Source organism: Syngnathus typhle, linkage group LG7 (assembly GCF_033458585.1).
Source record: "Syngnathus typhle isolate RoL2023-S1 ecotype Sweden linkage group LG7, RoL_Styp_1.0, whole genome shotgun sequence".
In the NCBI taxonomy this organism is placed as follows: Eukaryota; Metazoa; Chordata; class Actinopteri; order Syngnathiformes; family Syngnathidae; genus Syngnathus; species Syngnathus typhle.
Genome location: NC_083744.1, coordinates 16,462,787 through 16,489,433, shown reverse-complemented (window position 1 = coordinate 16,489,433; position 26,647 = coordinate 16,462,787). Strand labels below are relative to the sequence as shown.

The window sequence follows — 26,647 nt, the reverse complement described above, 5'->3', positions numbered from 1 at the left end:
GCTCTGCGAGGCGTCGTAGCCATGCAGTCCGCTCTTATCGGCCCCAAAGCTGGTGTGAATGAGGATTTAAAGGATTTATCCGGGGCGCTGATGCTGAGCGACGGATGGCGTTGTGAAGCTGCAGTGCTTCTAGTTGAGAAGATTTTGTGTGGTGTCTGTCTAAGCTTTAAGTTTCCCCTGTCTCGGTTAAAATGTCTGTTTTTAAAGTCCTTGAAGGGAAGAAGGCTTGTTTGAAGGGTTGCTCAAAAAAAAAAGTTACAGCCACGTTTTGGATATTAACAGAATGATGTGACACAATCTGCCGGCGGAGCAGTTCTGCGTGAAATGAAAGAAATCCAATTTTGTCTTTCAAATGTCTCATTTGAATGGAAATCAAACGGCGGCCGTCCCCATTCCTGGAAATGCTGCTCAACCTTCACGTCCTCCCTCACCCAGCGGCAACTGACTTGTTTTAATGCACATAAATAGACATTCTGAGCGTTTTGGAAAATGGCAAGTAACCATGACATGATTCATTAGTTCCATTCAGTCTGCCTTGCTTCTATTTTTCATAATTTTCATATTTACTGCACAATAAGCAGCAGTTGGATCATTTCTTCCAAAAAGAGGATTCTCGCAGTTTATTGCCAGATGATGTTTACTGTCATCAAAAAGGATTACACAAGTCTTTAAATAGGAACGTTCCTGCTAGCTTGATGCTAACACATAATATAATAGAAAATAGAGAATATATAAAAAGTCACAGGCATGTATTCTTTGTCCTCTGCAATAAACAAGGAATATTATTGCACCTCCCGAGATAGTGATGACTACATTTGTCTGTATTGTGTTATACTGCCCCCAGTGGCCTGGATGGGGACACCACAAACTGATTAGTAATTCTTTCCGTTTTGTTTAATCATTTTTGCAGAGTACAACCTTATAGAGGGTTGTTTTCCTATAAAGACATTGACGGTATCGCTGTTGTCCTTTTAATTTGAATTTAAGATCCGCTTTCACCTAGCATAAATTGTCAACATGTTTATTACGACAGCCTGTAATAGTCCCACATTGTTAGAAATTTGCGTATATTTTTTCCTCTTCAATTTGATTGTGCAACTAATAAACAAGAGGCTTCCATGGTTACATATTGAGCTTCAAACAGCAAGCAGAACTCAAACAATCGGTGTCATTCATATGCGAAAGAGCGCTCCTACAAGCACGCCCTCCTCTTAACATGCTGCAATTTTATGCCACTACTTGAGTCCGCTGACAATAATGATAAGTGGCTTCCTCTTGTTGATTAGCATGCAAGAGGCTGTCGAGATGCTTTGTCACGCTCTCGTGTTGAGAGAGATGAGAACTCGAGCTAACGGGCCGTTTGAAGTATCCAAAAGAGCTCTATTATGAAGACAAACAGCAACGATGCAGTTCTTTTATTGAGATTTGTCTTCTTTCCATTCTGGAAGCAAACATGTGCTCACCACCCTGGTGTTGAAAGTTATCATCCAGAAAAGAGTGGGTACGGAAACCTCTCCTTGACGAAAATCGAGGCTATTTTGAAAGTGTGGGTGTTAGCAAATGCATGAGTGTTACCTGTTGTTTCTCAAACTAGGTGAAGAAATGTCATGACTTGAATTTGGCAGGCTGCGTGACCTCACATTGTCCTCCCGCCAGGCCTCGCGTGGTTAGCATCGGCAGCTACGTGGCGCGTCCGCATACAAACTTCCAAATTACCACCTATGAAATATTAACCGCTCGCCTTGGCGGAATAAAAAACTCTTGTGTCACCTCTCTGGAGTCGCTCGTGAAAGCCTGGCTCGGCAGCTATTATGTCCATCATGATACGTGTGGGGGATTCATTTGCTTTGGGTTGGCAACAGAATATAATTTGTGTATTATTATTATTTTTTGTTTCAGTTAGCTCTATTTTCTTTCTTACGTTGGTGTCAAAACGCAAGCTTGCTAGCTCGGTTTCATTCTGTTGATGTTTGCTCCTTTCACAGTCAACATTGCTCGTTCTGCTTGTTTACCGCGACACACACGCCGTTTGGCATTGTGTTGCCTTGTTGGTGTCTTAAATCAGCGTCAAGCGCTTGCTGCTTATCACCTTTCACGCTTGGAGTCTCATTCCTGCCAGGGAAACACAGGACACAAAGTGTTTTTTTTTTTTTTTTTTTTAAATTAAGTAATTTTCTGCTGATGCAGCCCCGCAACAACAAGCAGCAAGGGGGACATTATTGCTCCGCAGGCACCTTTCTGTTCCTTCCCATTACATGTCTTCATAGTGTGTGTTGTTTTTGTTCATTTTAGTTTTATTATACAATGATGAACTCCTCAGGGATAAATAATACTGCAAGCGGTGATGAACAGTCCCCCACATTTTTTTTTTTATCAACAGTCCTTTGGAGAAGAAGCCTCTCAAATCTTGAATAACTGCTTCTCATTTTGCAATGGAATGGCTTGTGACAAAATGTCCGACTTTCTGTTCAATTTGAAGCATAAATCCTTGAGACTGTTTTGTGCGTCCTGTTGCAATAGACATGTCCACCCAATTTTGTGTCTATCAGTAAAACTGGTGTGGGGGGGCTTAGATGTTTTTCTAATTTCACAAGGAGTGCGACTGAATGGCTCCTTTGAAACAAAATGGCCGACTTCCTATTCTATTCAGTGAGACTTTTTTTGTAACAATAGAGACAGGTCCAGACAATTTTGTATCCATCATTGAAACTTGTTTCTGTGGCTCATCTTTTTTCTACTTCCAAGGACGTCTGACTGAGTACGTAATGGCTGCTTCAAATCACAATCGTTACTTTTCACTTTGTCGCATGGGTCCTTGAGACTTTTTCACCCGTCCTTTCATGGTAGACACATCCACCGAATTTATTAACATTAGTCCATTTGTAACATTCCAGGATTTATAACTTATTATTTATTGGGTGGACTGTATACATGAACTCCTAAAATGTGCATAGGATAGACACATGCGCAAAAATTGATGAGGCCCTGAAAAGGCTTTTGGTAGTTTTTGTTTTTTTTGGGCATAAAAACAAAGTAACTGATCTGTTCTGAATTATAGGCGTGTGAAATGCAAGGAGGAGGGAGGTGTCATGCTAAGTCATTGTGGATGCACAGCTGCTGCATGATACACACACACACACACACACACACACACACACACACACACACACACACACACACACACACATGCATAGACAGCAGGACACAAGCCAATGAGGCATTTGGTGCAGACACATTCTGTTTGTGACACCTTGTGGTGGATGAGAGAGGTGGGGAGAGAGTGTTAGAGCGAGAGAGCATGAGGGAGCGAGAGGATAAGAAGAGAGGGGGAATGATTGGGACGAGCAGATGAAGCGGCGTCGCAGCCAGAGAGGAGAGCTTCACTTTCCCCTTCACCCATCCTCCTCTTCCTCACCGTCTTCCTCTTTCCCGTCGTGAGTCACGGACCTCATTTCAGGTGAGACCACCTCTTTTATTTACGCCCCTCCTCTTCCTCCAACTTCTGTCAGACTTGGAGCTCACTTCTTCTGTCTCCATGTCGGCAGCTCAGTGGAAGAGGTAATAACGCTACCTGGGCTTGTGGTGTTCTCGGCGAGAGCTGACATGCAGCATCAGGACCGACAGGGAGCATCCTCCTCCGCATCTTGATTGACGGCCGAGCATCATCGTTCGGCGCTGAAAGACACGTTGCGGGAATTGCCGTGAGTTGCTGCAGATCCTCGCTGTGTTTGTGTGAGCCATATTTGCACCAAATGCCATCACGTGTTTAGTCGTGAGCATTGTGTTGTTACCAGGTGTGTGTCAAACGTGTGCAAGTCCTAAGTAAGTTTTTTTCAAGAACTGATCGAGACATTTTCCAAAGATTTTCTTGATAATAACCAAAAACATTTCAAAATTTCCTACATTAGCGATTGGTCCGCCCCCCCCTGAAATATGATTGGACAAAGCCAGAAAAGTGACTTTTTAGTCATATATAATTTTTTTGTGAAATTCAGTCAAATTTGATCTTTTCATCACCTCACTGATGGTGTATGTGTGCGTTGCCTGGGAACCAGTTCAGGTTGTAATCCACCTTTCCCTCAAAGTCCCTTCCGATAGGCTCCAGCTCACTCGTGACCTTGAACAGGATAAGCGGTATAGAAAATGGATGGCTGGATGGATAATTTCCCACGGCACACACACACACACACACACACACTCATGTGCGCACTAGAGTGGTTGCGAATGACTGACGTAAGCAACTTCTCCAAGCAATCAAGTAAGTGCTGCTTAGCGGGAGCTACCGCTGCTAGCTAACGCTAATCTCCTCATCCAACAAAACTCAATGTAGCGCTTAGTGCTTACTTTTTGGCCATGATATGACATTGATTATTTTATTGCTACATTGAATTTGAAGTTTTATCATTTGAAAGACGCGTTTCCTTTTCAGCTACATTATATTACTTTTTAAAGTAGTACAACGTAAGGGGCGTGGCCTAATGAGTGATGTCAAGTCCTCTGACGCGTGCAATTAGGTGAGTTTTTTCATTTTGTATTTGCGTGTTTGACGGTTTGTCTCGTTCAATAAACGGCTAATTTGTACTTTGAATATTGTTTCCCGACACAAAGCAAAAACAAAAATGGCCCGTAACTTGAAAAGTTGTATGTTTGGGTACTTTAACCGTATTTGTATACAAGCAATTCATTAGTCCTCTTTGTTTTTTTTATTTATACATATGTTTACTTTTATTTATCCTCTCTACTAGTACAAAGATTACGAAGCTCCAGACCAAGTTTCTTTTTAAAAACCGTTAAAAAAATAAAAACGACATATAATATGTACATATATCTTGTCTTTGTCCAATATCTGAACCTCAAAGACACCTCATTAAAATCAATAAGTTTCCTGTTCTGACATCTTCTATGGCTACAAATAAGTCAAAGTAGTTTCCCAGCAGACGATAGTTAGCTTTGTTTAATTGCTTCGCTAAAGGGACGGCGCTGGTGCGGAAGGCCAGAGGGCCTCCCGGCAGGCTTCATTATCGCGACCGTGGCGGTGAAAGGCGGGAATACACAGCGGAGGCGGGAGGATGAAAGCGCTGTAGACGGATATTACCTGATCAAAAAAAAGAAGGTGCCGGCAGGCGGAGCTGATAAGCTTTTGCCCACGGTCGCTTCGAAGGCCGCGAATCGAGCCGGAAATACACCTCGGAATTCTTCCGTCAAATGGTGGATAAACTCAATATAGTAGAGCTCTATTTTTAGACATTCAGTGAAAGCAAAATGTGATTCACTGCATTGAAATGTGGCTCTTGGAGGCTATAACCATTTCAGCTTTATTGCTGTATGCTCTGCGATCTCGCTCTTATTCTTTCGGATGAGAAAATGAAATATTTTCATCATAAAAACACCCGTCAAAGACTTTGAGTGGGCCGTCAACACGTATACCCATGCTAAAATTAGCTTAGCATGTTGTCTTGGCTGCAAAGTGCCATTCCTACAGTTGCCTCTCGGAGAAATATAACGTACATTTCATCTCTCAGTTTCCATCACGGCAAATGATGCACTCAGTGCGCTGTGGTTTGACAGATTTCAATTTAAAAGAAGGAAGTTTGTGTGTGTGCGCATGTGTTCGAGCGCGACAGGAGCATTTATCCCATCAGTCGCATGTCACGTTGTAATCTTCTTATAACGCGCAACGGGCGGAAAAAAAAGGAAGCAGCAAAAAGCCGCTTTTGATTCGCATTTGGCAGCTCTAATCTTGTTCCCCACCCCAAATCCCCTCTGAGATGATTTTTTGTCAAAAATATTCAACTGAAAATATGAACATTCCACACACGTAATCTCGCTGCTTGTTCATTCCAAGTAAAGATAAATCATCATTTGAAGTGTTAAATAATGTTTAGCCTTGTTGGGCATTTGTAATCCTATCCATTTTTTTTTGCCATCCTTCCTGTTCTAATCTGCGAGGATCAGCAAGATCAAATGCTGTGGATTTATTATTTTTTAATAATCGACTTGAATAATCCAATTCTAGCTCTTGTGCATTAATAATAAAAAAAAGAAGTACTCGAGTTCTTTTCTCCAATCAAATTTTCTTTAAAATATTTTTTTTTTCTTTTTGATGCATCCCTTCATTCCCAAAAACCCAAGAAGTTTAAGTTGTTATCAAGCAGGAGGTGTCATCCCCCAATAAGAGTGAGATGGTGAGTCAGCCACTACCAGGCTTGTCGCCATGGAGACCAACATCTTCCCTTGCATCTTCTTCCCACTTTTCCCAGTGCAAAGCTCCCCAAGTAGCAATCACACTTTCTTTTTCTTTCTTTTTTTTTTTTTTTTTTTACACTGCTGTGTGCTTTTTCTTTGCTTATGATGTCTCATGAATTTTCCTTTTGTTACCCCCACCGGTCCCTCCCTCATCTTTCCATCAATGTATGTTGTCATGTGTCCTCAGTGATAAACAGCCAAATGTCACTTTGACATCAAACCACCTCGGCCACACTCACGGATGATTGGCACGTCCCAGGTGATGTCATCGCACAGCCGTGATGAACCATAAAGCAGCTCTGATAAAATAAAATGTCTTTATTGTAGCCTCCCTTCCAGACAAAAAAAGCTCCTCCATCTGATCATGAATTATTCATAAAATATAGCAGGCTTCCGTGAGTGCGTGCGGAAAACACAGTTATTTTTACATGCACCATTGCTGAATTAGATTTTTTGTTTTTTTAAATGTGCGCCTAACTGGAAAAGATTACATTTTGATGTTAGTTAGAAACTGAATTATGCTCAAATCAGGACGGCAAAGATTCCGATAAAGGTGTGGCAAGTGGCCTTTATTTTGTTTGTTGGCGAGTTAATATGTTAAGTAGAATGACTGGTCAGTTGGTTGTGCCTTCATTTATTTGTTCATTAGTTAGTAACGGAATCGCATCAAAATTAGACCGGGCCAAATGGAAACTCCCATTAGGTCGTTAATTAATTGGTTAGTTCTAGTCCTTTAGTAAGCTAGGTTGTTTAGTTAATTAGCTGGCTAGCTTAATTACACAAAACAAAAACAAATCTCTTGAAAACAATCGATAGCGATTGGGTGCAGATTTGGATAGGCGTTGTTGTTTCTAAGTCAACTGAGCAACAATTTCAATTTCATTCACTCACTCACAAGCCGGTTCACATTTTGCTTTAGCTCCACAGAGGATGGAATCATTTATTTCTACTGTTTGGCCAGCCCAGCCGTTGGTTAGCATGCATTTTTAAAAAGACATCCTCCCTCCTGCATATCAGCAGGACAAGAGTAATTGCTGGAAGGGGAGAAACTAACTGCGCGCTCCTCTCTCCTCCGCCTTCCCCTCCGCCACCTTTTGATGAATAAGTAAACACCTACAAGCCGGCAGTTGCTTTAAAAGTCTCCAAGTGGGAGGACAGACGACCGGCTGTTTACTCGTTGATGATCGCACTTACACACGCACACACACATGTTGCTTGGAGAGGCACTCGCAGGTTTTTGCATTTCAAAAGCAGCACATAGGAAAATGCCGATCATACCTTGAATTCTTTATTCCGGTGTCCACTGATTATTTATATTATCATGTGTCCTTTAATATTTATTGTGTTTATTTAGCCGCTTTCCCATAAAGGCTCTTAATATGCAAAGACAAAAACAATAATTCACATCCAGGGTCAATCAAAACCGCTTCTTTTTTTTTTTTTCCTTTACCAAGAAATTCATTCAAATTGTGCCGTAGTCGTAAACTACGCGAGGTGACGAGGGTGTGACTAGTAGAGTAACATTCATCATTTTAAGTTGCAAAGTCGAGCAGAATTTTGATGCATTGCTGTGAATTAAAATGTCCCCCAAAAATCAATCAATTCGGCGACAGGACCAGGAATTTTAAAAAAGATCCAGAACCTGCTCACATCAGACGTACAGTACCAGCCGCAAATTTCAAAGCACTTTAATTCGCAATATTTATGGAATTTAACAAAAAATAAAACCTGAAAACTAATAACACTGCAGCGCAAGGCCAAACTTCTTATGTGTGATGATCACTTTCCAAGGATGGCACTTTTTGAATATAATAACAAACTCAATCATCCCCGCACCTTTAGCGCGACGCCTCCTCGGCACATCTGTAGCAGTTAATAGCATGGTACATTATACGGCTTACTCACAATGGCAACTATTCAACTGTAGCCAACGTACGAGGGCTGTGACGAGATGCTCGCTGAAAAGCAGCCAAAGGCCAACAAAGCGAGGACGCTGCATTTTAAATAGCAGCCTCAGCTCACTGGATGAGAAAATGGGTCATGTTTGCTTCCTGACACGTTTCTGAAAACGAGTGTGCTTTTCTCACACCTGCACCTTTCTCACGCCTTTCGTTTTGATATCCCTCGGTTAAGCGCACCAACACTGACTGGTCGCCAATCCGGGACGAACGTTTTGGAACTCCCATTTCCACCCCAATGATCCTGCTAGGTGTAGTCGTGTTTAAGGTGGAGCGGTTCTGGGTCTGACGCTAATGAGCATCGACGCTTCTCGGTAGTGATGACTGACCCACATTTAGTGCGCTGCCCTGAGGCCTGCTGTGTCGGGATGGGGAAAAAACGACCATGCAGGATGTTCTAGTATTTGAATAAAAAGACTCTCTGAGGGTTCCGGTGGATTCGGATATGAGCTACCATGTCGGCTACCCTAATGTCTATATTCTAGCGACTTTCGTTATTACCGTAATTTTCGGACTATAAGTCGCACCGGAGTACAAGTCGCACCAGCCATAAAATGCCCAAAAAAGTGAAAAAAAAACATATATATGTATATAAGTCCGAAAATTACGGTAGTTTGCTGCAAGTTTTAATTTGTTGTCCACAATTTAGCGCGTTTATCTTACAGGAAGCCATTTGCGTCTTCTACCCAGCCTGTCAAGACAGCATCTTTAGTTTAGCATTCCGGATGATGGACGTTAGCCTGTCCGCTGTGTTGTGTCCACGTTGTAGTAGAGGCTAAACGCGTTATTGATGCGTTCCCGCAGTGAGTCGACAGGCCGCAAAGTCAAAGCAAAGCCAAAGCATCAATCACTTGGCATGAGTCGCGTTTACAACAAGTGTGTCATCCATCTTGATGAGGCTGCGCAGGGGTCCTCCGCAAGGGGCACCGGCGCTTTCCACGCAAAGTGGGATTAAATGTCTCGCTGAAGGGCACCTTGACGGAAGCTGTCTTTTTCCACCATCAAATATCAAAAAGATGCATTCAGGGCCACACGCCAGGGAAAAAGATGGAGGAAGCAACAATTTAAAACAAACAAGATGGCAGAGATGTCAAGTCAACACACGGCGTTTTATTCATTCACGGACGTGACTTCATTTCCATATCAATTGTGAGCGTTTGGACAGTCAGAGAAGATCAGCAAGAAAAAATAATGCAAGTTTTTTTTTTTATCATGATTGCTGATAGTGAGAGGCGGCATGCTGAGGTTGATGCGCAAGTCTGCGGACAAGATGCGGTGCCTGAGGAAGAAATCTACGTTGCCTCTACTGGGCTTCCTGGTCGCTTGCCTGCTGCTCTTCAATCTCTACGTGGACATGGACGGATATGTGTTGGTGAGTTATACTGACTGGATATTTGACGTCTCAAGTCGTCAATGGTAGTGAATGAGTTGTTTTTATTGTCGTTATTTTCCAACAGGAGGCAGAAAAGCGTCAGTTGATGCATCACGCTAGCTCGGAGCGATACATCCACACCTTCAGAGACCTGTCCAACTTCTCTGGGACCATCAACGTGACATATCGCTACCTGGCGGGATTCCCTCTGCCGCGCAAAAGTGGGTATAAGTAACACTCCAGATCTGGAATGGACTAATCTCCATTGTCAAAACATGATTAGCACAATTTGTTCTTTGTCAGAATATCTGACCATCGGGCTGTCGTCGGTGAAGAGGAAGCGAGGGAACTACCTCCTGGAGACCATCAAGTCCATCTTTGACCAGTCCAGCTACGAGGAGCTGAAGGAGATTGTGGTGGTGGTCCACCTGGCTGACTTTGACTCGGTGTGGTGCGAGAACCTCCTGCAGGAAATCAGCCGCAAGTTCTCGCACCACATCATCGCCGGCCGCCTGCTGGTGATCCAGGCTCCCGAGGACTACTACCCGTCCCTGGACGGACTGAAGCGGAACTACAACGACCCCGAGGACCGGGTGCGCTTCCGCTCCAAGCAGAACGTGGACTACGCCTTCCTGCTCAACTTCTGCACCAACCTGTCCGACTTCTACATGATGCTGGAGGACGACGTGCGCTGCTCTCGTAACTTCCTGACGGCGCTGAAGAAGGTGATCGCCTCCCGGGAGGGATCCTACTGGGTGATGCTGGAGTTCTCCAAGCTGGGCTACATCGGGAAGCTCTACCACGCGCGGGACCTGCCGCGCCTGGCGCACTTCCTGCTCATGTTCTACCAGGAGATGCCGTGCGACTGGCTGCTTATCCATTTCCGCGGGCTGCTGGCCCAGAAGGACGTGATTCGCTTCAAGCCGTCGCTCTTCCAGCACATGGGCTACTACTCGTCCTACAAGGGTGCCGAGAACAAGCTGAAGGATGACGACTTTGAGGAAGACGCGGTGGACATCCCCGACAACCCGCCGGCGCGGCTCTACACCAACATCGACGTCTTCGAGAACTACGCCGCCGCCAAGGCCTACAGCGCCGTGGACGAGTACTTCTGGGGCAAGCCCCCGTCCACCGGAGACTTCTTCGTGGTGGTCTTCAACAAGTCAGCTAAGATCAGCAAAATCAAAATCACCACGGGTTCAGAGGACAGACAGAGCGACATCCTCCATCACGGCGCCGTGGAAGTGGGTCACAGGCGCATGGAGGGCAAGCAGGATGGCCAGTGCGCCTCCTACATCACTCTGGGGGAGTTCAGAGGCGGCAGGGTTGAGGTCCAGGACGTGGACCGCAAGATTGGTTTTGACGTGGACTGCGTGCGCGTTGTGGTGACAGCCAGTCAGAAGGAGTGGCTCATTATCAGAACCATCAGCCTGTGGACCACACACACCGCCAGTCCATTAATCAAGTGACCAATCAAATCATTAGTGCGTTCATGTTGGACGAGATTCCAAAAAATATTTTCTTGTGTATTTTGGTCTTCAACTCTTGTTTTTTTTCTCAGTCAAGTACTATTCCGAGTCCATCCTTTATACTTAATTTTCCTAATATAAAAACAAAATATGTTCATGTGTCTGATGTCTTGTTTTGGAGGTTTGGAAATCAAGCTGCTTCAAAAGCAAATTACACATACCGGTTCTATTTATTATTCCATATCTGCTGAGTGAAGTGATTTTCGCTGGCTGCAAGATTCAGATTGGCAGGTGAGTTGTTTTACTTTGCTGCCACCTAGAGACCATTTTAAGTCATTACAGCCACTCGTCTTTGGAGTCGTATGGGGAGGTTGTGTCCTGATTGGACGAAGTTACAGTTTGACCAGGCCAATCGCATCATCACAGAGGGAAGGGCCAATCAGATAACACGTGTCTTATGACATCATCACAGCGCGACGGATTCATATCAACAAACAGCAGAAGCTTTCTGTGGCGAACTTTCGCCGGAGATTTTCATTATTATGTAAGCTGTTATTTTCATAATCCCCTCTCATAAGTGCACTATTAATATTTGAAATCCCAAAGATGTTCTTAACACCTTCGTTTTCTGTGCGAGCCGTGTTGCTGGATGTGACAGCTTGCAATCAAAAACGATTTTTAAAATGCTAATTTTGCACTTGCATGTGCCAGCCGAGCGTTATTACTGCTCAACTTGCGTCCACCATAAATATCCGACAATTGCTCAACTTCATCGGCAATTTCTTCCATTCTGTGCACTGCAGAAGTGAATGCCCGTGGTGTGTCACTAGCTGCTGCCTTTGGAATGGGCCAGCAGATCTCAGGACAAGCGGCGCGTATCCCTGAGAAGTTGCTCAAACATGTCGGCTTGATGCGGGACAGCGGCTACCTCACCTACGAGGAGTTTTTGGCCAGGGTGGCGGAGCTCAATGACTTGTAAGCACACATACATTCATCATTCACCCTCATTTATACAAATATTGCTGGATAATTCTATTTTTCTACTCTGGGCAGGACTGCTAAATTAGCTGCGGGGCAACACAAGCACCTGCTGTTTGAGGTCCAACCGGGATCGGATGCCAGCGCCTTGTGGAAGGTAGCTGTTCGGATCCTTTGCACTAAGGTGAGAACAGGAAAGAGCCACATTCAATCTTCACTGTAATCTTATTTTGTTTCACTTCTCCCGTGCGTTCCAGTCATTTGCGTTTGCCATTCTTCGGTTGACTTTTGAGTCATCATGTGACTTGCTCCGATTCCCGCCAGATCAACAAGACCAACGGCATGGTTGAGGCGTCGCGCATCATGAATCTGTACCAGTTCATCCAGCTGTACTGTGACATGACCAGCCAAGCCGCCGGTGTGGTGGCCGCAGAGGCCGCCGCCGCCGCCGCCACCACCACCAATCCAGAGGCTTCTTGCATGCCACCTCTCGCCCCTGACTCCTGTCAGGCCAGCATGTGGATGGGCAGGTTGGTAGGAAAACAATCAAGAATGTGTTGGAATAAATCATTGTGGTTAGTGACTTGCATGTCAAAGGTTATTGGAACCAGAAGCTAACAGGTGATTTGACGCCTGACTCCCCCACACCCCCCTTCTGCAGAGTGAAGGAGTTGACTGATGACGAGGAGTGCTGCATCTGTATGGACGGCAAAGCCGACCTCATCCTGCCGTGCACTCACCGCTTCTGCCAAAAGTGCATCGACAAATGGTAAGCTAGGTCACGCTAACAATGCCGCAAAAATGCTAAAGTGCCGCGTGCCCTCAACGTGTTCCCGCAGGAGCCGCAACTGCCCCATGTGCCGCCTCCAGGTGACGGCCGCCAACGACTCGTGGGTGATGTCCGACTTCCCCACCGAGAACGACATGGCGGGATACATCCTCAACTTGGCCGACGAGGCGGGACACCCGCATCAGCCTTGACGCGACAAGTAAACAAAAAAACACGTCACTTTCACTGAACATTCTCTCGTGGTTGGGAGTAGGTGTGCTGCAAAATGTTGCAGGAGGTCACGTGACACCAGAACCTCCAAAGTGGAACAATCTGTTCCACGAAAAAAATTGTCTTTCCCATCGGAACTCATGTTCTCGGGTCAAACTAGTGCCATCATAAAATCCTCATCCGCAAGGAGAGCCGCAGTCACTGATGCACTTTTCTTGAACGGGATAAACATTTACCCATACAAATACAAAATAAGACACCCGCAAGGAGCTGCTGTGGGCCACAACTCACGCCCAAGCGCTCACGCGCAAACTTAACGGCCAACTTGACTCATGAGGCCACGCCCCTTAAAGGCACACATACAATACAATGTACTGTATTACTGTAAATTCTCTTCTACTCTCTTCCATTCGCTCCTGTAATGTTGTTTCACATTACTGTAGTCATTTTTTAATGACAGAATATATGAGTTACGAACTGGGTCATGAAACTGACATTGAGGTAGCACAGTACACCAAGTTGTGGTTGTCACTTCTCACTGCCTTTTTGATTTCACCGCATTTAGCTTCAGAGAAAACAGGAAGTTCACATGAAGGGAACACATTTTAGTCAAAAACGTGCTTTTTTTTTTTTTCCTCCCAGTTGTTATGAACCAGCATGTTGCTATGTAATTAATATCCCTGATGAGCTTATGAAAATGAATGACATTTAGTTTGAAGAATTGTGCGCCTTATTTTTACCATTTATGTGAAATGTTCACATTTAATCTGCACACGAAGTACTGTACTTTGTTCCAGATTTTTCTGAGCCTTTTATTGAGTGTTTGAAACGTATCTCTCTGAAAATGTGTTGAATTGTTCTAATTAGTGGAAAGCTATATATTAGATGGATTAGTTACCTTTATTGCTGTGTATATCCAGAATTCATTTATAAAATCTATTTTGGGTGGATTCGGGGTTTATTTCGTAAAAATATAATCCAAAAAATGTATATTGTTCGATTTTACCCGATTTATTGCTGACTTTGCTGTAATGTTTGCACTACAACAAATTATATCATTCGTTTATTTATTTTACATTGATTCGTTATTTTGCCCACTTCTAACATTTAATTCTGTAAGTGGAATGCATTGTATGGCCACCAGGTGGCGTCTTAACATTGAAGAAAGGGTTCTTAGGGGTCCGTTTTCCACAAAACATCCTGAATTTAACGTAATCACATTGATTGATAGTAGCAGAAGTATTTCAATTTTTTTTAGCTTTTAATTCTGTCAAGGCAAAACATTATTCGATCTGCTCTTTTATCAATTCATAAGTCATTTATGTAAAGGATTTGCGTGATAATGTGTTATTAAATATTAGAGTTTTTCTTAGGCTCCCCAAATCTGCTTTAACTTGTCTTAATATGGCTGGATTGAGGCATGACTGCATTATTGAATAAAGTTACCTTTTGCACTCATTTGAAACGGCATTTTTAAAAATAGCGATCGATATCTAATTAATATACAGATAAATATTGTGTATGATTGTGAAAATTGAAAATGCAAGGCATCTTTATATTTAAGTTTATTTACACGTAGACATTTTTAAAAATAACATTTCACATCTAAACTTGTAAAAAAAAAATCCTACTCTACATATATTTAAAATTGTGCATTTGTCGACTCCGTTTTTTGATCTGTGCTCGTGTTTTCTGTAAAAAAACAAACAAATGTTAAAACCTTTCCAAACTCATGTCACTCCACCGCTGGAATGATGGCGTCCGCTTTGACGGCGTCCACCAAAAAGCTGAGCTCGTTGCATAGTGTCTCATGGCGGTACGCCATGCGGATTTGCGCCACGTTTGTGCGCCCTATGTCGTTGCCCTCGGGGCCGTCTTGCAGATAGTTGGAGCCCAGGAAATGTTTCTTGTCCTGGAAGCAATACATAAATTTCAATTTTGTCCAGCATAAAAATATTTGAAGATAGTATTCACCTGGTGAGACAAACCGCTTTGCAGCACACTATTTCTGGCGATCTCGCACAAGTCGCAGGTGCTGAGTTTCCAGAGCTGAGCCGCGATGGCGTACTCCTCCATCAACGCTTCCTGTGAATGTTTCAATTCCAATTATGTCTCGCTCTGCAAGCCCGCGTGTGTCGTCTTGCAGGGGTTCGAACCTTTGTGTAGTGGAACTGCATGGGGTCGTCGGTGGACAGCGACACACACAGGCCCTTCTGGAGAAACTCCCGCAGTGGGTTTTTGGAGTATTGAAGGAACAGGCTATTGTTGCTCAGCGGTGACATGGCGATGGGGACCTGGGCCAGGTAGTAGAGGTACTGCAACACTGGACTCTGGTGGACAGGAGATGTACCAAATGAGGATTTAAGGACAAGATTCCCAACATCAGGGAATGCAAAATGTCTCGGCGAGGTGAGATAAACATATTGTGATCATTTGAGGTTTTGATTCTTAGGTGCCGATTCTCCAAATGTCTTTTTGTCTGAGTTTGTGATGGGAATTTTTTTTTGTCAAAGCACAAGACGGCATTACCTTCTTCAAGTTGAGGCCGTGGGAGATGTTATCCGCCGTCAAGAAGGCGGACACCAGGTGAGTGATGGAGCCTGCCTCGCCACAGTGGGGACGGAACTGGAAGGTGTTCAACCCACGCTCCCTTTTGAGGGATGCAAAAAATTTTGTTTGTCTGTTTTTTTTTTTGTTTTTTTCCATTTATTCAGTTTTATTATTTCTTCAGCCTGGCAAGCCACACCCACTCCGGGTTTCCAAGGCACGCCATTTGCCGCAGCTGTTTCTTGTTTTAAAAAACTGTCCAATCAAATTTGTTTATTTTCTGTGACGTATGACTCCGGAAACCGACTCTAATTCAAAATGGCGCGCGGGGGAGACGATAGTTCTTTTTTATTAGCATCATCAAACATTAGAATAACCATTTTAAAATAACTCTTAAAAGTCTCTAAAACCGCAACCGCTGACAACCCTATACCTATTTATATTAAAATAGACTGTTTTATTTTAAAAATAGAGGGCGGCGGGGTGTCATGTCCTCTCTCCGCTGATTAGTTCAATTCAATTGTTTGCTCGGGTTTGCCCGCCGAAGAACTCCGCTCGATGAGACTCCTTCGCTGGTATGTTATATCTGAAATTTTCAGGTTTCTACTGTTTGTTTTATTATTGAAGTCTGTAGCAAATATGTCAAGTCTGAGCCCAACAAGTGACGTGAAAACACCACTGGGTTCTACCAAACGAAAGGACTCACTTGCGCAGGTTGTTGAGTACCATGATGTTAGCGTACATGTAGAACAGGTAGTAAGTGTACGGCGGGTTATCGTCTCCGGTCCACGATTCAGGCTTTGGACTTTTGTATGAAAACAAGTGGTCACTGTGTTTGGACTCGTCATCCACGCTGTCAAACCCTGTCACCTGCAGAAGGAGATGAACATAAGGAAGAGCAATGTTCACAGAGAAACATGACTAAACATTTGTTTGGTTGACGCTTGTAAGGTATTTACATATTTTAGAAAAACATGAAGCGCTGGGTGCTTTTGCGGGTTGATTGTTGCCTCAAAGATGGGGAGGAAGATGTTCTCTAGCATCTTCGCAAAGTTTGTTAGCAGTTTCTTTGACCTGAAAATGTCACTGTAGGACAGAGGAACATCGATTGGTGAACATTCAGAAAGTCTTTTTGGACCTAGATGGAACCAAGAACACTTACTAGATCCGAGGAACCTGGATCATCCATCTCAAGTTGGGTGAATGGACTTTGTGCTGAATAAACCAGGTGGCGAGCCCCTCCCATTCGCTGGCTGATCTTCCGTAAATGGACAGACGAGGCTCGGCGTGTTGGTACTTGCTCTCCTCCAGGTCCTTTGCTACCTCCTGAAACAGATACAAGATGGAGATTCTTGATATACCGTAATTTTCGGACTATAAGTCGCACCAGAGTATAAGTCGCACTAGCCATAAAATGCCCAAAAAAGTGAAAAAAAAACCTATATATGTATATAGGTCGCTCCTGAGTATAAGTCGCCCCCCCCCCACCCAAACTATGGAAAAAAAAAACGTGACTTATAGTCCGAAAATTACGGTACCTTTTAAAATTCTATTGTCCTTAAACTGCTCTGATAATAGTCAACATACCTTGATGAGACGTGCAAAATAATCTCCCTCGATGTAGTTGTCAGTCTTGAGGTAAATCTCTCGCAATTCGCTGGCACCCACCGGGTTGTACTTGGAGTTGAATTTGTCAAAGCGATGGAATGTTTGTCTCCCCTGAAAGGATGAAATATAAACTCTTTGCACTTGTAGCGTTGACCAATGCTTTTTGTCCTTACAGCATGTACGTCCAGAGAATCCACCGTGAGGTCATAGGGGTCCATGTTGAGGTTTTTAAAGACCTGCTCCAGCGTATACGTCTGGCCGCCCTTCTCCAGGACTACACGGCTTTTCTCTGTCTGGTAAGTGGTCTTGATGAACTTCAACAAGTGCTTTTGATTCATGCAGGCGGCAGCATGTATGTGCGTATCCACCTTTGATTGAATGGCTTGGTTTTAGAACTCAAACGTGGTAATGATTTAGTGAAACTTCAACCGACCTTTCTGACGTTGTAAAAATCCCTATGCGGAACACTCTTCAGCTCCTTGAGCTCAGCCATTTCATTCATCATTTCATGAAGGTAAAATTTGGAGGATAAAAAGTTCAGTCGTCTGTGGCAGTATGTTTTCCTGCAAGAAAATAATAAAATAATCCTTTAATTTAAAATGCCAATCCAATTAAGATCTTGAACATCTATAGCCGTCAATGGCAGTGAATGCGTTTTTTTTTTTTTTGCTGTGAGCTTCTAGCAATGTCAATGTGTCATATAGATGATGCTTACGTGGGGCCATCAGCAATCATGGCGAGGACGTGGCTCAGGTCGATTGCAAAGGTCTCAAAGTCCGGGTAGGGGAGCGTGCGAGGTTGCTGCTGTTTCAGGGCCTCTGCGTTGTTGTAAACGTGAACGATACCGTCCTTCATCTGCATCTGGTACTCCAAGTTCTCGGGGATGCCCTCCGTGGAGTACGGGTCCTCGTCTTCACGGGGGAACGGCCAGACGTCTACAGTTGAGAGATGGATCTTCAATGAAATTGCGCCGAGGCGGCGGGTTACTCTACCGGACCCCAAACCAAAAAGGATTTCCAACCTGGCAAGACCTCGTCCTCCTCTCGCCACTTCTCTCCCTCTGCGTTTCGAAGGAAGCGGGCAACGGTCCTGGGAAAGCGGTGGTAAGCCAGTCGGGAGTACTTTTCCCTGATGAACAGCGCTCTCAGGAGGCTCTTGGCCGCTTGCTCGTAATCCTCCACGGTGATCTGGGATAAGCGCATGAATTCCGTATCACATCGGGGCATCTAAATAAAACGCCTACTTGGCCCTTTGCCAGCCAGCAGCAGCTGCAGAAGGGCGCCGCGCCGTAAAGGTCGTTGGCCACGTTTACCCCGGCGCAGTAGTCTCCGCTGATTGTCACTCTCTGGAAATCGGGGAAGCTCTCGGAAAAAGACGGCTCGGGCGTGGTTGGGGAGATGGCGGGCGGATGGGCCAACAGGCTCCAATCTCCGGTGGGAATCTGCAGGGACTGGGAACGCTTCATCATGAAGGTCTTCTTCCTGGTGCCACACGTGGAGAAAATGGCTCAAGAGAAAACCGAGCAAATCTGTCGGGCGTCGAGTCGTCACCCCCTTATACCTCATGACCGTCTCCTTGGACTGCTGCTCGGCCAACTCTTTCTGTAGCGTGCGCTCGCGGTCCTCTCGCAGACCGATGGGACAGTCCTCGGGCACAGTGAACAGGGCCATGGCTTCCTTGGTGTCCTCCTCCTTCAAGGCGGAGGCGTAGACCTTTTCGGCCAGGAGACGTACCTTCTCATCCGCATCGCTCATGGCTATTTTGAGGAAAAGCCGTGGCACCTCTGCAAAGGTATATTTTGCTTGATTTTAGTGGCGCAGCATGGTGCTAGTAGCTAACAGAAGCCCAGTTTCTCCGATGGGTTCAAGTGTGAAGTCTCAGCAGACGTCAGGAGTGGAGCTCTGTACAAGCCCTAGGCTTCGTCTCCCTCCTTGCGCAGTTATTGATATAATAATATGTGCTGAACAATAAACTAAAGTTAAAGATAATCTACATGAAATGCGTTTTTTTTATTTTTTTTATTTTTACAGTCGACTTAGCGAGTTGCTAACGTGCAGCAGTTCTTGCTCTATGCTGGTAGAAAGAACATGCGTGCAATGCCAGTCATATGAAGTTGAGCCACCTGACCTGCTTGAGAACCTGACAGGCCTTGAAACCCTACACCAGTAAACATGTTCCCGTCCATACTTGACAGTCCCTGGCTTTTGTGTGTTCCGCACGTGGGCAACAAAAACAGAGTCCCTCCCTGAGACCACACAGCGCTAACTAGCCTAGCATGGAGAGTGCAGCGTTTTTTTTTTTTTTTTCCATTTTTGCAGGTTTGTGTGGCTGGGGAAATTATTATTTGTACATTTGGTGCAAGTGTTTTCTTTGGGGGTTAGGCTGAGTTTCCTGCTGTCAGTCAGCTTGTAAAGCTTGACAGAAATCAAAACCAAAATTCCAGCTTGTCACTAAAGTGGAATAGGTCAATATTAGCATTTCCTAGTTCTCATGATCTTTTGGCCTGAGTAGATTGGACTTCTGTCTAAATCTGTTTTTAAACTGAACTTAATATGATGATGACACAAGGGACAGCAGATGTTTTGAGTTGGCTGGATTTTGGGAAGGAACCGAAATGCAGTTTGTCGTACGAGACTGCCGTGCAAACGCGTAACTTTATCTTCACGCGTGCCGCCACCCTGGCACACTGTCCGTCCGTCGCGGCCTCCGTGCTTCTACAGGCGTGTGCCACGTGTGTGCCTGCCATAAACGCGACAGCTGAGCAATTCCTCGCTCGACCTTGACCTCCAGCCCTGGGAAACGACAAAACCTGACTGCGCAGACTTTCCTACTTTATAAGAACTGATCACTTCAATTCATACAAAATTGTTACATTTGACTAACTTGTTGCATTTGAAGCAATTGGATGGTTTATACTTTGCAACAAAAAAAAAAAACACACAAAAAACATACTTTCCATAACCATGGTTAGAATCCCGATTCAGAGTCAAACTTCTTTTTTTTTGTCGCGTCTTACTTTATCGCCATTCATTCCAACTTTAAAAAGTTCTCGTCATTCGTCTCGAGCTTTTCTTGTATCCTACCTTCTGTGGTGACTTTGGCCATGCTGCCTGCTTCTACTCGTTTGCTCTTCTCGCTCAACACTTATATCATTTGCTCTGGCCTCTTCTGGAAATGTCTCGCTGGAGCTGCCACCTTCTCGTCTGCCCAGTATCTTCCTCCTCACTGAGCTTTGAGGCCAGTCTGTTTTCGCATTCAGGTGGCATTCAGGCTATTTTAGGCCATTGGGAACGTCATGGCTACTGGGGGGGGTGGTTGAATCAGGTGGGGGTGTTGAAACTGGTGGTGGTGTTGCAAAAAAAAAAAAGGGGAAGCTTCTAGATAGCAACCTAAACATCTGGTATACACATTTCGGCCACCAGGAGGCAGAATAATAAATACATTGGTCATTTTATGCAGTGTATTATATGTCTACATGTGTTGCTGCACCAGTTGTTGATCATATCTTTTCAAGCATTAAAGTCAAAGTCAGCTTTATTGTCAATCTCGCTAGCAGACTTTTGTTAAACGAGGGAACGCGTATATTCACCTCGGCCCCCGCAATCAAATTGTGATGAGTGCTCATATTGTGTTGACACTCTGATCAAATGAGCTGTTTATGTACTCGTTTAGAGTTTGAGTTTGAGCAGCTCGCTGTAGGTCGGCGGGAAAACAATGTTGCGAGGACAGTGCGGCTGTCATATAAATAGACGCCGTTGACAGCCCGCTGACAGTCGCTGGGTGGAAAGATAATAGCCACTGACCTCTCCCAAGGCAAGGCGTGGATTGCTGCTTGCAGAGGGCTGCTTCCCTTCTCCTCATTGTGACCTGTGAAGAGTTCCCAGTGAAAATTGGGAGTGTTTGGGGTAGCTCGGGTATCCGCAAAATACTTACCAATAAATGATCAGAGAATAGCGTTGCAAACACAAAGTATTTATTTATTTATTTATTTATTTATTTATTCATTCATTCATTCATTCATTCATTCATTCTTCTAGGCACCCTAATATTCCAAACATGGCATTCTGATTAATATTGCATTTGTGGAATATGAATGAAGCAGCAATGCTGCCCCAATCAGAGGTAATGACCCATTACTGCAAAAACAGAAATGTTTGCAGGAGGGCTATCTATAGAACTTTCCATTCACTTTCCTTTAAAGGACAAGACTTGATTGACTGGAGGAAATGCTTGCGCTCTAACTGCTTTTCCCATGCTGATAGTGGAATGTAAATGTTGATGTCCTTTGTTGCAAATTTGCTCCCTTCCCATTTGTTTTTTTACAATACATATTCATGTGGACTTGTCTCGTATTACTCACTAAAACAATCAATTACGGAGCACTCGCGCTTGTTTTGTTGCATTGACCCAATTTACCATTTACCGCTATAGAGCTATTTTTGGTATTATTTTTAATCCTATCCAACGTGTATATACACACATTGATAGAAAATTTAAAATATCTTTTGCAAAGCCCAAATTATCAACGCGTATTTCCTTGAAATGGACAAGATTACGACAAATTGGAATGAATACAAAAGTTGCCCAAAAAAAGTGATCAATACATTTTTAGTTTAACGGAAAAAAATAAATCAATTTCCAGATTTGCCTGACTTTAAAATGGATAGTGTTGTACTTACTTAATGTGTTGAAAGCTGTCGAGGGTCTCACTGCACATAAGACGAGAGCTTCAAGTCCCAATAGAGGAAGCTGAGTAGGAAGTTTGTACATCATTAGACAAAAGGCGCCGCCCCCCACCCCAAAGAGCAAACTGCACGCCCGTGACTCGTCGCTAGATGGCGGCATACCGCTCGCTCATCCCCTCAAAGGGTCTGCTCCGCACGGCCTTCTTGCTAGCGCCAATAATCGGACACTTCATTAGTGGGGGGTGTTTGGGGAAGTTCCTTGAAAAATGCCACCAGTCTTTTGACCCAACAAAGTGTCCCTTCCATTTGATTGAAAAGCGCACGCAAGAAAGTTGTATCCATTTGATCTCTGCTCGTCTCAACCGGTTGTGTGCCGTGGTGGAATGAGCCGCAGTGCATCGGCCCGTTGGGCCACAAGATGGCGATTCAGTGACACAAACTGGGACAAAGACTTTTACGTGACCCCAATGCAAAGCCGCCCCATCCAATTCCACCAAGCGCTTCCGATGCAAACGCACCCGTTGGGCCGCAAGATGGCGTGGCGCGCGACGCGCGATTCAGTGGCACAAACGGGGAGTAAGACTTTATTGAAAGCAAACGCAAAAGTTGCACCATCCAATTCAACCGCGCTCAAAGTCGCACCGTCTAATTCACCTCATCGCGTTGACCACCTTCCAGCGTCCAAACAAAACGTTTGCCAACAGTCCCAATGCTAAAACATGCATAGAATTAATTGTAAATGGAATCAAAGCATGCGTAGAATCAATTGTAAATGTATAAATGGAATCAAAGCATGCATAGAATCAATTGTAAATGGAATCAATTGAGTAAAGTATAAGCAATAAAGTGATAGCGCTACGTGTCACCATCATATTCAGCCCCTCCTCCCCTGCTGCAAACAAGTCGAAGGCCAACCGCTCAGGCGTCCACGCGTTGCCCTCCCTCAAGCCAGATGGACGAGGGTGTCCATTCCGCCAAGGCCTCGTGTCGCCGCCAACGCCGCCGCCAACGCCGCCGCCACTGCCGTCCCGCTTCTCCCGATCCGCTTTCTGTGTTTCGCGCTTGATTTTTTTTTTTTTTATTGCTGAATGAATGAATGAAAAAAGAAAAATGGAAGCGCCGCCAGGATCTCTCATCTGAGGAAAAGCAGAGAGCCGCCGCCGGTTAGAAAAAGCGCAGCCACGGTGGAGGAAAAACGGCGGCTCACCCGGCTGGCGGCGGCGGCCGCCGTGTCTACAGCATCATCACGTAGAGCCCGACAAAGACGCTTAGCACCAGCAGAGCGACGGAGCAGGACAAGCCCTGGATGGCTGCGTCGTGTGCTAGAGCAAAGATGGCAAACAACATTGGCCCGGGCGGGGGGGGGGGGGGGGGGGGTCTTGCTCCACTGACATGCAAGTACTCACTTCCCTCGTCAGCGGGTTTCTCATTGGTCTCACCGCCTTTGGCGGTGGCGGTGACGGGGAAGGGCTCGGAACTGACGAGTGTCTCATCGCAGCCGGTCGCCTTGCAAACGAATTTGCCTTTGGCCTGAGGGGCCAAAGTGAACTTGGACCTGTCCTTGCCAGCCGCTCCGTCACTCGGTGTGACACTTTCTCCGTCCCTCAGCCACTGGTAGCTTCGGACGTCACCCTGGGCCTCACAAGTGAGGACCTTGTCACTCTGGCGGATGCTGACCTTGGAGACGGCTGTGGGAGCTGTCAAAAACAGCAAGTTGCGCTTCGCAAGGGGCGGGCAAAATTTCTGGGATGGTGCTTTCCAAGGGCCCTCTACTTACCTGCGTAGGCGTACGTGAACTCGGGGCTATCCACGGTGCCACCCCCGTACTCTGTGGCCTTGCAAATGTAGTTACCCTTGTCAGTCTCCTCAAGGGCGCTGATGGTCAACACGTTGTTCTCGATCTGGGTCTTAGGAGGATTGTGAGAGAGCTCTAGGCTGGCCTTGTGCCACTTGATTTCCTTGGCATCACCGACGACGTTGCACACTAGGGTCAAATCGCAGCCATTTTTCTTCTTCACTTTAGCAGAATCGACAGGAGCTGTTGGGAAAGAGGAAATGAGATGCGAATCGGGGTCCCGCTTGCATTTTCCAAGGGCCCCCTCGTCTCGTCATCCTGAGCCACGGGAACAATTGCACGTCGGGGAGGGTGGGCCTTTGAAAAAATCCCAACCAACCAAACTTTGCCCTTTTGAACCAGGGTGTGAAAAGATCAAGTAGATTTCAAGAGCGACGCTTAAAACCAAATAGCGGCGGCAGTAATCGAGTTTTTCAATGCGCGGCGGCGCCGCCTGCCGCTGTGTTCCCTGAATTGTCTGAGCGGCAACCTCCAGACTTTCAACAAACACGTGCTATCCTTTGCGTAAAGGGAGTGAAAGGAGCGCGAGAGCCGCGACGCCAAACTTACTTCGGACTTCAACTGTAAACGTTTTGACGGCTGAATTGCTGACCATGGCCTTGTACGTCCCGCTTTGAGCTTTTCCTATGTTGAAGAGGCCCAACTCTTTCTTGTTTTCGTCGGTGAACTTGGGCGGATCATCAGCGCCAGTGTCGGTGACATCAGCTTCGGTGTCATCCTTGCCTTTAAACTTCCATGTGACCGCTGGATTCGCTCCGGAGTCCAATCTGATGGATTTACCAGCCGTGACGTCGCAAACGTTATCGTCCCCGCCGGGGCAGTTCACTGAAAAAGCCCAAAACAGTTGTATGAGTTATTCACCGCAATAGCAAAGTCCAAGCGCAGGCGGTCAAATGCCAAAGAAGGCGGTCGGCGCCAAAGTACAAACGCAGGTAGACTGGTCGAGTGACTCGCTTTAGTTTTCTTCACAAAAAGGAACGCTGGCACGCAGCCATCCCATCCCAGACGATGGGCGTGTAACTTACCGGCATCAACAATGATGGTGTACTTGTCCACAGTTTGACCGTAAGTGGCAAAGTACACGCCGGTGTTCGGTGCTTTCAGGGGGCCCTTTAAATCGGTGGTTTCCTCCCATCCTGATTCTGATGGGACTGGATTCGTCTTTGTTTTGAAGCGCCACGCCACGTCTCCACCATTGGGCTTTGCTATTTTGAGGGCGTCGTTGGCTGAGCAGAACTTCACCTTATTCTTCACGCCGTCGCACTGTGCCGCATCTGGAAAAGCAGAGATGGCCAAAGCATGCTCTTACTCCACTCCTGTACTAAAAGGACACCACCGATTGTACCGACAGAAAAGCTACTTCAAGGCACAAAGTCGATTTTAGCATTGAGCTAGGTCATTTGTCCAAGTCGCTTTGGGGATGTTCTCGGCGAGCCATTTTGCCACCATCCCCATGGACGTGTCCAAATGCAATTCCCAAAATGAAGGCGCAAAACATTGCACGCGTGACAACAAAGTGGGCCTTTTTCAAATCAACATGGCTTGTCTTTTAGCTTTTGACGCTTTCGACTGACTTGGGATGACAATGGATTTATTGGCTACAGTCCTTTTGATTGGCTGCTTTATTGCTTGACGCTTTCAACCAACTTCAATCAATGGGATTGCGTCTGAAGTGTGAAAAGTTTTACCACCTGCCAAGTGGACGCAGAAGAGCAAGACGATTGTCACAAGGTCCATGCTGATGACGCAGAGAGCGAGCGAGCGGCTGGCTGGGTGCGCTGGCTGGCTGGGTGCGCTGGCTGGGTGCGCTGGCTGGGTTGGCTGGGTGCGCTGGCTGGCTGGCTCTCTGGCTGGCTCTCTGGCTGGCTGCTCAGACTCGACAAGCGAATCAAGTGACCGTCGGACGCGAGCTCTGCCTGCTACCCCCAAGGTGCGCGACGTCACGCCGCTTTGACACGCAGAGCCCACGCGCGCTTCGCTTTAATGTCAAAGCGTCTGCCAGGATAACGGGAGTCACGTCAGCTTCAGGGAACGTCTTGCAAGTTGTTGCATGGAGCCCAACTTTATGACTATACCGTCATCGGGAGTTCAAGACGAACGGGCTCATGAGTCAGCCAAATGTGCAAAAAGGCGCGCCACGCTTGTTTCGGAGTGGGCATAAAATGATTACAATGCAGTAGCTGTCTTGGCATTGATCCGAAAAAAAAATCAGGCTCGAGTTGACTCTCTTACAGTTGCAGAACATAAAATCGGTATTGGCACGCGTTCTTTCAAGTGCATTAGAAATGCAACATTTTTAAAATACATATTCTATGTATAAGTATTTATTAGCATTATTTTTCATTTTCAATCAATCTGAAAAAGAATCTGTTATAGTTCGTCCAGAAGATGCATTACATTAAATACATACAATTATTTTAAAAGAAAGATATATATATAATTATTTATTATTATAATTATTTTTCATTTTCAATCAATCTGGAAAAAAAAGCTGTTAAAGTTCGTCCAGAGGTTGCTTTACATTAAATAAATGAATACAATTATTTAGAAGAAATATATATTTAGTTTATCTCTCTCTCTATATATATATAGCTTTTTTTCCCATTATTTTTCATTTTCAATCAATCTGAAAAAAAACATGCCTGAGTTTCCTCTGTTATAGTTCGTCCAGAGGTCGCATTACATAAAATCGGTATTGGCGCGCATTCTTCAAAGTGGATTCAAAATGAATCAATAGATACATCCATTTTCAAATATAACATATATAGGATTTTTTAATTCTTTAAAATGTGGAACATTTTGGCAAGCAACTTTGAAGCGGCTTGCGATGGAAACGTTTGCAATCGCACGCCTAAAGACGGAACGTCCTTTCTTTTGTCTCCTCCGGGTTGAGCCACATCCTCAGGATTCAAAGCCTTCAAACGACTGG

The 26,647-nt window shown here is 45.2% G+C and overlaps 4 protein-coding genes across 6 annotated transcripts; 2 read left to right on the top strand and 2 right to left on the bottom strand.

Moving 5' to 3' along the window:
* Positions 1-13: 13 nt before the first annotated feature.
* On the top strand, positions 14-11,202 carry LOC133157110 (alpha-1,3-mannosyl-glycoprotein 4-beta-N-acetylglucosaminyltransferase C-like). Its single transcript, XM_061283380.1, has 5 exons — positions 14-3,457; positions 3,546-3,701; positions 9,431-9,576; positions 9,662-9,797; positions 9,880-11,202. Exons 3-5 carry the CDS (start codon positions 9,442-9,444, stop codon positions 11,043-11,045), a joined length of 1,437 nt encoding a protein of 478 aa, XP_061139364.1. The 5' UTR covers positions 14-3,457; positions 3,546-3,701; positions 9,431-9,441; the 3' UTR covers positions 11,046-11,202.
* Positions 11,203-11,490: 288 nt separating this feature from the next.
* On the top strand, positions 11,491-14,098 carry rnf141 (ring finger protein 141). Its single transcript, XM_061283356.1, has 6 exons — positions 11,491-11,589; positions 11,849-12,020; positions 12,099-12,207; positions 12,348-12,553; positions 12,685-12,792; positions 12,863-14,098. Exons 2-6 carry the CDS (start codon positions 11,890-11,892, stop codon positions 13,002-13,004), a joined length of 696 nt encoding a protein of 231 aa, XP_061139340.1. The 5' UTR covers positions 11,491-11,589; positions 11,849-11,889; the 3' UTR covers positions 13,005-14,098.
* A 474-nt stretch (positions 14,099-14,572) lies between these two features.
* ampd3b (adenosine monophosphate deaminase 3b) lies at positions 14,573-21,943 on the bottom strand. 3 transcript variants are annotated; one of them, XM_061283353.1, is made up of 17 exons: positions 21,858-21,915; positions 20,982-21,045; positions 20,262-20,480; positions 18,739-18,961; positions 18,491-18,659; positions 18,200-18,365; positions 17,894-18,113; positions 17,612-17,741; positions 17,352-17,546; positions 17,158-17,289; positions 16,733-16,896; positions 16,530-16,656; positions 16,277-16,440; positions 15,553-15,673; positions 15,180-15,353; positions 14,998-15,108; positions 14,573-14,935 (listed from the first exon to the last, which is right to left on the bottom strand). In XM_061283353.1, the coding sequence occupies exons 3-17, from the start codon at positions 20,281-20,283 to the stop codon at positions 14,759-14,761; spliced, it is 2,295 nt and encodes a 764-aa protein (XP_061139337.1). In that variant the 5' UTR covers positions 20,284-20,480; positions 20,982-21,045; positions 21,858-21,915; the 3' UTR covers positions 14,573-14,758. The 3 variants fall into 3 exon arrangements, with proteins under 3 accessions (XP_061139337.1, XP_061139336.1, XP_061139338.1); XM_061283352.1 differs by lacking the exon at positions 20,262-20,480 and having other exon boundaries at positions 21,858-21,943; XM_061283354.1 differs by lacking the exon at positions 21,858-21,915 and having other exon boundaries at positions 20,262-20,477; positions 20,982-21,027.
* Positions 21,944-22,434: 491 nt separating this feature from the next.
* On the bottom strand, positions 22,435-25,837 carry LOC133157096 (synaptogenesis protein syg-2-like). Its single transcript, XM_061283355.1, has 7 exons — positions 25,410-25,837; positions 24,744-24,992; positions 24,268-24,543; positions 23,641-23,901; positions 23,270-23,560; positions 23,071-23,185; positions 22,435-22,999 (listed from the first exon to the last, which is right to left on the bottom strand). The coding sequence occupies exons 1-6, from the start codon at positions 25,453-25,455 to the stop codon at positions 23,097-23,099; spliced, it is 1,212 nt and encodes a 403-aa protein (XP_061139339.1). The 5' UTR covers positions 25,456-25,837; the 3' UTR covers positions 22,435-22,999; positions 23,071-23,096.
* Positions 25,838-26,647: the final 810 nt, after the last annotated feature.